Source organism: Phacochoerus africanus, chromosome 5 (assembly GCF_016906955.1).
Source record: "Phacochoerus africanus isolate WHEZ1 chromosome 5, ROS_Pafr_v1, whole genome shotgun sequence".
NCBI lineage: Eukaryota > Metazoa > Chordata > Mammalia > Artiodactyla > Suidae > Phacochoerus > Phacochoerus africanus.
This window is the reverse complement of record NC_062548.1, coordinates 23,270,586-23,283,773: the sequence shown is the minus strand read 5'-3', so window position 1 is coordinate 23,283,773 and position 13,188 is coordinate 23,270,586. Positions and strand designations below refer to the sequence as shown.

General features: G+C 39.2%; 1 protein-coding gene and 1 pseudogene across 5 annotated transcripts in view; both read right to left on the bottom strand.

The window, feature by feature from the left end:
* The window catches only part of LOC125127362 (uncharacterized), a 148,260-nt gene that overhangs the window by 62,106 nt on the left and 72,966 nt on the right, over nucleotides 1-13,188 (bottom strand). For all 5 annotated transcript variants that reach the window (XR_007134922.1, XM_047780269.1, XM_047780270.1 and 2 more), the window contains exon 3: nucleotides 460-607. Coding sequence is in view for 4 of the 5 variants with exons in the window: in XM_047780269.1 (XP_047636225.1) it covers nucleotides 460-490 (31 nt within the window). In the remaining variant the exon portion in view is untranslated. The remainder of the gene's footprint in view (nucleotides 1-459; nucleotides 608-13,188) is intronic.
* Nucleotides 12,042-12,749, bottom strand: LOC125127363 (jupiter microtubule associated homolog 2-like; annotated as a pseudogene).

Genomic DNA, 13,188 nt, shown 5'->3' with positions numbered 1-13,188 from the left:
TGATATGAAAGACTAGTTTTTATGATAAATTCCTAGTTCATCCCCAAACTCTTTTGAATCTATGAACTGACTGAAGTAAGGAATTTTCATTTCAATAAGCTTTTCCTAATTTTGAGGGCTTTTTTCCACCAATGTATTAAACTGATACCTCAAGAGTCTATGGCTTAATCAACGAATATGGAACTTTTCTCTTCCAGATAGTCAGGAGAACTAAAGAAAGAAAATCAGTTCAGTGCCATTTTGTATACACAACTGATATTCACTCAATGGAGAATAATAATTACATACACACATCTTTCGGCAAAAAAAAGAGAAATTTAAAAATGCATACTTTTGTAGTTTTGCCCTGCATGAAGTACCCCTTAGTTGTTGGTTTTTCCCATCATGCTGGTAAAGTTGTACAGTTGTTTTCCCTTCCACTCCCCTTTCTTATTATCTGCCCACTGTCCTTTTGCTTACCTTTTATAATGTCTTTGTGGCTTTTCTTCATCTACCTTCTCCTTCTGAGAATTTTGCAATTCACTGAATATGATCTTTAAGAGTGCTTATCACAGAACAATCCAGGAAGCAAAGTATCTTTTTCATCCGGAAACATACTCAGATTATCCTATCAAAACAGCCAAAGATGAGTGGATGGTCTGTAGGAATTTATGCTAACACTAAGGGACTGTTAAAGAAACCAAGGCATCAACAGTTTCTTTTCCTTTTTGCTTCTAATCACATATGATCCATGATACATCACCATGCTCCTCAAAATCCATTAAAGTTCTCAATATGTTTCTATTGGAAAAGGGCCATGTTCCTAGCTGAAGAATATTAATCAATTTTCAGAGAAAGTCACCCAAAAAGTTCAGTTTTCTACTTAGAAAGTGATGCTGATTATAAAAATGCATTATGGTATCATAGAGATGGATAATAGTAATATATTGCTACAAACCTTTGACAAGACCACAGAAATAATCTGTAAAGCAAAACAAAGTAAATTATTTTGAAAGGTGACTTGTGGAACAGGACCAACTAAGCATCAATAAACTCCTCTAATGAAAGCATGAAAACCTGATAAGCTATGAGGAATTTCCTTCCAAAAATATGATTTAGTGATATTCAAGATTTGATGAAAGGACAGTAATCGTAAAAATACGTTTCTATTGTAAGGTTTATTAACCTTAAGTAAGAAGGGTTTTATTTATTTAATATGCAACCATTTAATATTTTTTAGTCCTTGGAAAGTTTCATGATAGAAAGCGAAAATGGAGCTTGTGATGACGGTTATCGTATTTACTAGGACTCAGAAGAAAGCAAGAGAAAACCCTTGTGGACCAAGTGCTCCTTGTTTTCTCTCAATATAGTCCTTCAGGACAGATGTTAAAACTCAGTCCTGAGGACAAGTGGCCCATGACCTAATGCCTTTTTGCCAGAGGAGTAGAGGGGAAGGTTAGAAGTCATATGCCAAGTATGACAGTAGTGAGGACATTGAGGACTGTGGGAATCACAGGGCAGAGTGAAGTATAACCAACCATGAGAGACAGAAATGAGGTCCTGCTGCAACTGATGAGAGCAAGATCCAGGCAAAGCAGGCTGCTCACCCCTGATGCCCACTGAGAAGTGGAGAAGTGCCTCCAAGGTGCTGAACATTGGCGGCAAAGACATACATCAACAGAGCTATGACTTTTAATATATCTATGGATACCTTTCTCAAAAAGGCATTAGATCACAGGCCAAAAACACCCTTAAAGAATGTCTCTGCATTCGTGGTTATAACCCATTTCCAGATAGGTAGAGGGTCTTTACACTCACACAGACACATCCTCCCCTCCCCAAAAGAACTTACTGTGACCTTACATTAATGAGGTAGTCATCTCAGTCAGTACTAAAATCATATACAGCTTTAACAGTAGTTTCAGTCAATCTCTCAGAGTAAAGTTTGAAGGCTTTACTAAATACAGTCCAAAAATTGTTCATAATTTTTTTTACCTATGAACATTTTGCGTATATTTTGCATTTTTTCTTTGAAAACATAAGGTCCATATCAGCTTGGGTAACAAGATGACAATACAGTTCATTGTCAATAAGTCTGCAAATCTGGGAGTTCTTGTCATGGCTCAGTGGTTAACAAATCCAAATAGGAACCATGAGGTTGTGGGTTTGATCCCTGGCCTTGCACAGTGGGTTAAGGATCTGACCTTGCCGTGAGATGTACGTGGGTCGCAGATGCAGCCTGGATCCCATGTTGCTGTGGCTGTGGTGTAGGCTGGCAGCTACAGCTCCAATTGGCAGCTACAGCCTGGGAATCTCCATATGCCCATGTACGGCCCTAGAAAAGATAAAAAGAAAAAAAAATATGATGAGAAAAGTAAAGAGAGCCTGCTGTTAAGCACTGAGAACTATGTGTAGTCACTTATGACAGAGCATGATAATGAGATAAAAAAGAATGTAAGAATATATTGCAACTGGGTCGCTATGCTGTACAGTAGGAAAAAAAATTGTAGTGAGGAAAAAACAGTAAGAGAAATGTGATAAAAAATAGAATAAAAATAAAAATAAAGTGTGAAAATGCTCAGCTGATTGAAATGCGAAGAGATACACATCAGTTAATCTTTCAAATGTAAAGGGAAAGACAGAAGGATAAAACAGTTCAGGCAGAGTGAACTTTATAAGCTAAGGCACAAAGTTACAAGTCAAAATTTTGTAAAAAGCATTGGTGTGCATTATTGAAAGGAGAGGAGTCAAGATTAAAATATACTCTGAGAAGTGCTGGGGCATTACATCACCAGTCTGGAGAAATATAGATGGATTTAAGAGATTTATTTTTATTTATTTATTTATTTATTTATTTTGTCTTTTTGCTATTTCTTTGGGCCGCTTCCGTGGCATATGGAGGTTCCCAGGCTAGGGGTCGAAACGGAGCTGTAGCCCCTGGCCTACACCAGAGGCACAGCAACGCGGGATCCGAGCCGCGTCTGCAACCTACACCACAGCTCACAGCAACGCCAGATCGTTAACCCACTGAGCAAGGGCAGGGACCGAACCCGCAACCTCATGGTTCCTAGTCGGATTCATTAACCACTGCGCCACGATGGGAACTCCGATTTGAGAGAGATTTAGTGGGAAATGATTTCTTCTCCAGGCAACACAGACTCTAGCCACACTTACTATATCCTCCCCTCACTCTGACTTCTGCATTTGGAATTTCTTTTACATCACCCATAAAATAGTTACTTATGAGGCTTCCATAACTGCTTTATCTAATGTAGTAATTATCATCAAATTTTCTTTATTTTTCTTTATAGCCTTACAAAGAATTTATTGTATACTGCATGTTTATTTGATTATCTCTTTGTCACTATTTTCTGTATTCTTTTGAAAGTAAGATTTAACCATGTTGCTTACTGATGGGTCCCAGCTAGAATAGCACTGCCACACATTGCTTAGAATAATGGTGTTTTAAATGCCATAATCACAGGCTGCATCTCAAAAGACATGTATTAAGCGACACTGAGGGATGGTAACTAGTCATCACCAGTGATGATAAAATACAGCTTCACAACCTACATGGCTTCACTTCACCTCATGCCTAGAAGAGCTCTTTACAGTCATCAGCAGCAGACCCAGGATTTTCTTACCTCTTGTCAACACAGCCTCATTCTAGTTCATGAGAAATTCTGATGGCCAAAGTCTGTGCAAGCCATCCACTGAAGTTGCTATTAATCACTAGCATTCTCCAGGTAGAAGGTGAGTATGGAAGGAATCTGGGGGCAGTTTTGTGAGTAGGTCCTCTCTGCTCAGAGTACCAGTTGTTCCTTGGACAGAAGGCAGATGCAAGGATGACCCCAGCAACCCTTCATCACAGCCCACAGGCTAGCACATAGTCAGCTGTAGTGCCTGGCATCTTGAAAGTTATCTGAATGAAGTCCTTTGCCATTATTTCTTACATAAAATCACTTTTGATAAGCTTTTTTTAAATCCAGCACTTTTTCAGGAATGCCTCCCTCAAGTGTCAAAGGTAGCTGGCTATCATACTTAGCTCTCTTTCTTATTCCTACCCTCTTATGGACCTTTATTTTTATCCTTAACATTGCTGTTTCAGAGATAATTCATATTTATGCTTTGGAAGTATTAGGAGACAAGTACAGCCATACCAAAATATGGGTTTTCAAATTCTTGAGACTCTTTACTAAATGAAGAACAGATATTTTATTTTATATTTTCCAAGGAAACTGCCTCTTTTCTTTCTTGCCTTAATCACTGTTTATGGTCAGAGCTTATGTCACAAGTTATATGCCTTAACAATCATTTGATTTTTATCAGTGCATGTGGAAAATATTTTCTTTTAGCTAAAAAACCAAACTATCATGAATATTGTGATGTTTTATCACCTTGAATATCAGCTGACCTCAATGTGCTGTTTTATTCATTTTGAATAGGGTATTTTTCTGTCATCTCCTATATAACACAGCTTGTTAAAACACTCAACAGAAATTGTTCTCTGGGGGAGATTTCTTATCCACCAGTCTTTCAAGATCATGTGCTCCAAAGTTGCAATGGGCTTTATGATTTCTTAAAAAGTCTTATAGCACTGCCAAGCTTAATTTGATTCAAGTGAGGGCTTACTTTTTAAATGCCATGCTGTCTTATCCTCAAATTAAAATATTACTATCTTATTGACTCTTTCAACAACAAAATATATATACATATATATATGTGTGTGTGTATATATATATATATACATATATATATATATATATATAATTTCCTTTCCTAATTATTGCAAATTAAGTCATCAAGGAAATATTTTGCTAAGACAGAAAAAAAAGTTTTTAGGCTTCAATTATTCATATTCCAACACAGTGAAATAGGTTAGGGAAAAATTAAATTGTGTTTTGCAGATTCCGACATTAAAGACATGTTTTTGTTAAGCTTTACTGCAAGAATACACTGATATGCATATTTAAACAAATTTCATTCCTTAATACTGCTTTAATTAGAATTAGTTGTAATGTTCTTAATGAATCGCTAAACTTGAAAATTTTCAGGAATACAAAGAGGAACCTAATTCTTTTCTTATAAATCTGTGCATTAATACATAGAAATAACTTTAAATATGCTCAAAAATAATACCCCCCTACCCCCTACATACAGTTACCAAGTGTTTTTTAAATATTCTAGTGGTAAGCTATTATCTAATAGACCCTCAAATTATACAAATATGATAAATGCCTTTAGGTTACCTGTTGTCATTAAAGAGTATTGAATTGGTTGAAAATAAAGAACTTTATACAGAAAAAATGTAGCAGTCAACAATACCAGGAGAAGAATTTGCCCTGCATTTGGAAGCTCTCTCGATCAACACTTGCATCCCATGGGGTGAGGTGTAAATGTACCCATTTTAGGGGATGAAGCATGCAAATGCACGTTGTGTACTTCAGTCAGTGTCTGGAATTTCAACCTCCTCATGCAGCTTGTGATATTACTTTTACAAGTATTAATTCTCTGGCTTCAACTGAAAACTCCATTCATTGGATTCCTGTCATTAACTTCTTTACATTTTTATTAGAAAAAAACAATTTTCTATCATTTATATGACAGAAATACATTTGCTTCCTGAGAAGTGAAATTCTTCTGCTCTTATCCCTTGAGGATGCCTGATTCTGTTGCCCCTTGAGATTTCATAGGATCAAGAACTCACAATTATGCTGGCTCTATGTTTTGCCTATGGCTCAAGTCAATGGTCTTCCAGTATTTACTGGTGATGGTCTGGTCTATGTCAGTAAACATTCTAAGCCGAACCATTATAACCCATCCCTAGCTCTTTCTTCCTCGCAGGAGGATCCTTTATCTATTTTCCACATTTTTCTTTTCTTTTTACAGCTGCATCCATGACATATGTAAGTTCCCAGTCTAGGGGCTGAATTGGAGCTGCAGATATAGCCTATGTCCCAGCCATGCATGGCAACACTGGATCTGAGCTAGGGCCTATGCTGCAGCTTGCAGCAAGCCAGATCCTTAATCCACTGACTGAGGCAAAGGATCGAACCCACATCCCCATGGACATTGTGTCGGTTTCTTAATCTGCTCAGCCACAATGGGAGCTCCCCATTTTCAACACATTTCAACCCTTCTCTTGCCCTTTTAAGACAAACCCCGTCCCTCATGTTCATGGTTTTTATTCTGTATCTTCACCTTAAACAACAACTGTTCTTTCCTTTAGATTCCTCTGTGATTAACAAAGTATTCCCTTATGAACTTATCAACAAAATATTGAACCCCAATTTCATATGGAAGCTCCAATTTCATATATGGGTGGCTACCACACAATGTCTTTAGATACCTATTAGGGGACACTGTGGTTTCTTGACATTTGCAACTTTCTGCCCACCCCCTCCCCCTCCACAGACTTTCAAAGATAACTCTATTTCTGACTTTTACAAGTCATTAAGTCACTCTTTATATTTGTCTTGTATAAACAGGTAAGAATGTTGCACTTCATCAAGGAAATAGGCTAGAGGGAAGAAGTAAAACACAGAAATTCACTTTAAATTTTTTTCTATTTGCACAGCATTTTAATGTAACTCGTTAGACTAATGTATTTAAAAATTTCTGCAAGCAGTTGAATTCTGCCAAACCACATGTGCCTGGAAGAAGACTCCAAGTTCCAAGTGAACATGCTGCCCCTGCCACACTCTGATTTTGGGTTTATGGGACCCTGAGCAGAGAATTCAGCAATGAGCTGTCTGAGCTTCTGATCTACACAGCCATGAAATAACAAATGGGAGCTGTTATAAATCACAAAGTGTGTGGAAATTTGTTCCTCAGCAATAAAAGCTACTGTATCACACACATATAGAGGTACAGCAACAGAGGGAAGGGGTGGGGGGAGGGAGGAGGAGATAAGGAGGGAGAGAGAAAGATTTAAATAGTAGGGAAAGAATTGCAATTCCTTCTGTTTCTACTCAAGGAGATTCTAGCTTAGAGTGAGCCTGTGGTAGAAGATACCACTGCTCTGCCTCCAGATGTTTTAGTATCTCTATAACTTTCACAGAATGAGTTTTGCACATTACCAAGGCACTTCTTTTGATTAAGGAAAAGTTAGGAAAAGCTATTTTCTATTAAATATGATTGTAAACCCAAGTCAGTAGCATCATCTCATGTTCAAACTCAGACAAATGTATCTGTTTACACATGGGAGGAAAACAGGACTGGGTTGGATTTCTTAAGAAACCCACAATGTTAATTAAGAAAGGCAGGAGTATGGCCATGCATTCAGTTCAGGTGATTTAACACACTCTCAAGATAATTTTATTTACACGTACTTATTGCTTTACAAATTCAGTGTATATCTATGTCTTTTTTATTTTTATTTTGGCCCTGCTCATGGCACATGGAATTTCTTGGGCCAGAGATTGAATCCAAACTTCAACAGTAATCTATGCCATAGCTGTAGCAAAACTGGATCCTTAACCCTCTGCACCAAGCCAGGGATGGAACCCATGCCTCAGCAGCAACCTGAGCTGCTGCAGAGACAATGCCAGATCCTTAACCTGCTGTGCTATAGCAGAACTCCTATCTATGTCTTGAATTAGAGCTAACTTTACTATGGTCCCAAATCTTTTTACTGTTATGAATTCAATAGAGAAAGGTGAATTAAAATTATTTATTTTACATAATTTAAAAACTAGGAAAACATTTTGTCATTTTTTAAATGTAGAAACACTCATAAAATAAGCTTCTGTAAAGAAATGCTTTTGTAAATGAATGTATTCATCTGTCTAATCAGGATGTTATTTGCAATTTGGTAATTTTTACTTATCTGTCACACAAAATGCATCAAGAAGCTTTTTTGCTAGGTCTCCACTCTTGGTTAGGTTCTGTTTTATGTGTGTATGTAGCATTGGAAACTGCTCTCTCTTAGAACTCCTTACAATGTATGGAGATTATCTTAACTCTGACTCACCAAGCCATGAGCTCACTGAGGAAAGGAATCTTGCCTTGCTCAATACTGAATGTCTCACACAAATATATGCTCAATATCTATTGAACAAGCATTACTTTAAAATTCTAAAATAAAATTTATCAGAGTTTCCAGGTGGTACAGAGTGTTAAGGATCTGGCATTCTCACTGCTGTGGCTCAGGTCACTGCTATGGTACAGGTTAGATCCCTGGCCTGGGAACTCCCACCTGACACAGGTGCTGCCAAAAAGATTTTTAAAAATAAATAAAATTTATCATACCTTATTTTTTATTTAATTTCATTCATTAACTCAGATATTTTCAGTTCAGGTCATGTGGCAGTGGGGATGCAAAAAAGAATGTTACCTTAGTTCTGCAATCAAGGTGCCCACAATCTAGTGCCATGAAGCTACACATTGAATTTAGAGCCCAACTGTAACAGCTCATTCTCGGTGACTTGTAACATCCACTGCAATGCATTCACTTCAAACTGTCTCAGGTGATTCCCTAATTATATTATATGGTAACTTAGCAAATGATTTAAAATCTGTTAGGAAAGAGGCATAATAAAAATTAAGAAATAGATTTAGTAAAAGAAAGGGTCCTGTGGCAATAATATGATGTGCTTCCTTTGATTTATAAACTGGTTAATCTTGAATGAACATCTTGGTAGCATTTCCTCTGGTTTTCCATTTTACAAATATAAGGAGTTCATCTGGAAAAATTTTATTGATTCCTGCTGGGTTTAAAACTTCAATTAAGTGACTACCGTTCTATTTCCCATGAGAGCTAGCCTAACTTCTCCAATATTTCTTCATAATTCACATATCTGAGAGCAGGAACATATTGGTTGGAATGATTTTGTGTCCCAGTAGGAGCAATTATACATTTTCTTACGTGATTGGTACTGCATGCAAGTCTATTGGTGAGCAGTAACCTGTGCCTTCTAATTCCTTTAATTTCATATATATTCCAGCTGGAAGAGGAGCCAGATTTCTCCTGGCTTCCACACACTCACTGATGGTTAGACAGTAAAGAAGTTTTTATTTTCCCCTCTGCAGTTGCAGACTTGACAGCTCTAACACTCTTCTTTTTGTGGCATTTTCTGCTACTACCTATTATTCACCAGGAATAGATTTTCTACATTAATCATGTTTACCCAGCAAACTTCCCCATTCCTTTACTTTTGAATGTAAGTTCATTTGAATCCTTTAAAAATAGCCTAGATTTGGAACTACAAATTAAATTTCTTAAGGTAAAACGTTGCCAAGAGGCCATATTTTGGAAGCGCTGTGTTTACTATGTATGTCCAAATTTACATACTATTGATATGCTCCATTTATCTTGGCATCTGTTATTGATTTTCTTAACTAAAAATGAACATATTTTAACTTTACTGGCTGTTCTCCCTAGCAGAGTGGGGGCTGGCCTTGAGATTCTAATTTTATAAAGTGATGTGCCATTTTCATTTTTAATTTGGGTATGGTAGAGCTATAATATGTATGTGTAGATTTTCAATGTATGTTATCTTTTAAGAGAGTGATAGGTGTGAGGAGCATCCTATTCTTAAAAAATAAGGGTAATTAAGGGGAGGGACTGTAGTGCACTCCATTAACAGTGAAACTGTCCTCTGCCCAAACTAGTCCAGCAATGCTGCCCCCCTCCAATGCCTACAGGTAAAAGCTAACAGACCCAAGATATTACATTCCCTCAGAAGATAAACAGCAAAAGTTCAATCTGCTAAAAGTCATTTGCTTACTAAACTATATAACTGAATATATTAAACATTAAGCACATTCACATATACACAATATGGACATTAAATATATATATACACACACACATAACAAACTACTATGTATAAAGTAAATAAAATACAGTGATGCAGCATACAGCACAGGGAATATAGCCAATATTTTAGAATAACATTAAATGGAGTATAATCTATACAAATATTGGATTACTGTTATACATGTGAAATTAATATTGTAAATCAACTATAAATAAAGATATACAAAAATATACATAATGCAAACATCATTTACCCTTGCTCCTCAATTAATTGATGAAAGAATATTAGCAGTGTCTTTGAAGCCCATTTTCATCTTTAAGTCATTGCATTTTTCTGACAGGATTTAATCTATTTTCCTCAATATTTTATTACCCATTCTACTTTTCTTTATACCTTTTGTCATGCAGTTGTATTTACTTAAGTACTATATCCCAAATATAGTGTGTGGATTCATTTGTGGCTATTATTTCTTAATGTTTTGTCTTGGAGATGTGATCATGCTGTTTTATATTTATTTTATTATCATTTTTAATGGTTACACCTATGATATATGGAAGTTCCCAGTTCAGGGACTGAATCTGAGCTTCAGGTGCAGCAACTCTGGATCCTTTAATGCACTGCCCCAGGCCCAGGATCAAACCTATACCTCAGCAGTGACCTGAGCTGCTGCCATTGGATTCTTTTTTTTTAATGACATTTTTTTTAATGGGGAGAAACCATTCTGAATCCAGACTTCTTTACAAATAAGCATTTTAAGGATGGAGACAGGAGGTATTTGAGTCACACAGAGTGTTTCTTGGCTCTTAAGTCAGCAGGGCAACTGGAAGTGAGTCTGTCTTTAGTTGGCAGAGTGCCATGTAGACCCCTGGGGTGCTGGTGGAAGAAGTGGAGCATGGCAGGTGGCTCCTGCAGGCACCTGAGTGTCCAGGCCACTAGAAGTGGAACCGAATCTTGATTATGATGATTGTTCTGGCACCTATTAGCTCTGTAGGCACCAAGAGCCCCACCACCCAGACCCCCCCCCCCGGTTGCCTGCTGGCCCCTCAGGAGGGAATCAGAGGACTCGATGCTGTAGCCTGTGAGAGGCACAGGGGGAGAAATGTCACCTGACAGATCAAAGGTTATCTCTGCGGGCAAGCATCATGAGAGGGGCTCGTGACCACCTTGCTGCCCAACTACCAAACCTCCAGGCCTCATCAGAAACTATACAGCCAGAGGTTCTGCAAAGTCATATCACGGGTGCCTAAGTTGCCTTCTTTCCTCTGTGCTGGATGTGAGTGGTGGGCTCATGTCTAGAAAGGCATCGCACACAGACTGGCGTCAATAGTCACTTATGTAAAGCTGCTGCTTTAGAACAGCTTTTTAGACGTGAGTCAAGAATTTGAACCAAAGAACCCAAGGTTCTCAAGGATCAAATTGAAAACCAAGAACCCAAGGTTCTTGAGGATCTCTGTCAACGGGACTATAAAGAAGACAGAGCAAGGACGTAAATAACCCCATTACCTGGATGTATGTCAGTGACTTAAAGGCCTGCTGAGCTGAGTGGCCTTGCAGACAAGCAGTGGAGCTGGTGGGAGAGCATCCACAGCACTGGTGGGGAGCAAGGCGTAGGCCCAAGGTCGATGAGAAAGAAGGGGACAATTCACAAGCAAAACCACCTGGCAAGAGTCCGAAACCAGTCTCTGATGGATGACAGGTGGCGATTCTCAGGTAAGATGTGGCCAGGGTTTGACATGGCAATGTGGGGCCCCTCGGAAGACCCAGCTACAGAATCTTTCCATCAAGCCTAAGACTGAGAACAGTGTTCTGGTGTTCTGCTCACCGGCACGGAGGAAAAGCAATCAAGGTATTTCAAGAAAATGTGTGGAACTCAAGAGAGAAACTGAGGTCCTGGGCGTGGAGGCCGTGAGCCCAGAGGTCACAGCCCAGGGATTCGAGGGTCTCCACAGAGACCCCCCCAGACTGAGGGTGTCCACGCTGGCCCCTCCGTCCCACATGAACCGACCAGGGGTTGCCTTTTCCTCCCAAAGATTCTAACTGCAACCGTGTCAGTGACTCCTGGATGCCCAATGAGACTACACACCAAAGATGAGAAGACCCCACTCCCTGGGCCACCAGAGGGGCCTCTCCCATGGGCACTGTGTCCCCGGGTGTCTGGAAGCCCAAGGCCTCAGGACAACTGTGGAGCCAGGCTGCAGGCCCCCCACAGACCCTCTCCCCACCCCGCTCCTTTGGGCTGAAAGAAACTATCTAAAATCCTATCTCCCAGGCTTGTCTGGCAGTGAGGGATGTGGCAGTGCCTCAGTACAAGGAGATACTGGACTTGCCCCTGGGCAGGTTCAGGACTTTGTTCTGAGAGTGCAACCGTGGGCCCAGCCTGGGCTCATGGCTGTCCACCAGGCCACCTCCCTTGGGCCACCTCCCTTGGGCCACCTTGCTTGCCGGCTCCTGTCTGGGCGGTCTGGGTGAGGCACTCGCTGAGGCTTTGAGGTCAGGGGCGGGCTCCTCCCCCTCACGCAGGAGCACGTGGTCCTTGGCCTTGTTTGGGTGTGCCAGGGGCGAGGCAGCAGTGATGGGGACCCAAAATGTCACTGGTCTTCCCGCCAGGGGGGTTCAGATGCTGTCCAGTCTGCACAGGCATTGATTTGTCAAAGATACCACTTCCTTTGCCCCCAGGGGATTGATCCTTTTAGGTACATTCTGAGGCTCTTCAGTTGGTCCAAAAATGTTAGATGCCATCCTATCAGTTGGTCCAAAAATGTTAGATGCTTGAAGGGACAGCTTCTTCTGGAATTCCAAACAGACTGCTTGAGTCTTCTCCCGGGGGCTTCATGGCCCTGGAACCAGCCTGGCCACCCTCGGTCTCTGGTGCCCGGAACATGTCACCTGCCAATCCTGCCATTGGATTCTTAACTCTCTGCACCACAGTGGGAAATCATGTACTGTTTTAAATTACTATAGTTCATCTGATTTCATTACTTTGTCATATCCCACAATGTATTCATTTTTTGTGATGGTATTTGGTTAACTTCCAAATTTTTGATTTTTACAAACATTGCCAGTATAAAAATTCTTCCTTGTACATGTGTGTAAGGGTGTATTCATGGAAGTAGAATGGTTGTAACATAAGGAATATGCAGTACACTGTGTAACATCAAACTGTTTTGTAAAGTATCTGTATCAATCCACATTCCCATCAGCACTAAAGGAGAGTTTGTTCTTCCTCATCCTACTCATCACATAATAGTTTTCTTCCTTTACTGTATTGTATTTATAAATAGATAATCTTATTTTCTAAAGTTGAACTAATTTGCATTTTTAGTATAGAGACATATGCATAACAAACTCTTGGACACTATTGCATTCAATTTGCTAATAATACTTTGTTTAAAAATTTGTTATATTGATGATTAACCTTTATTTTTCATATATTTATCTGCTATTAATA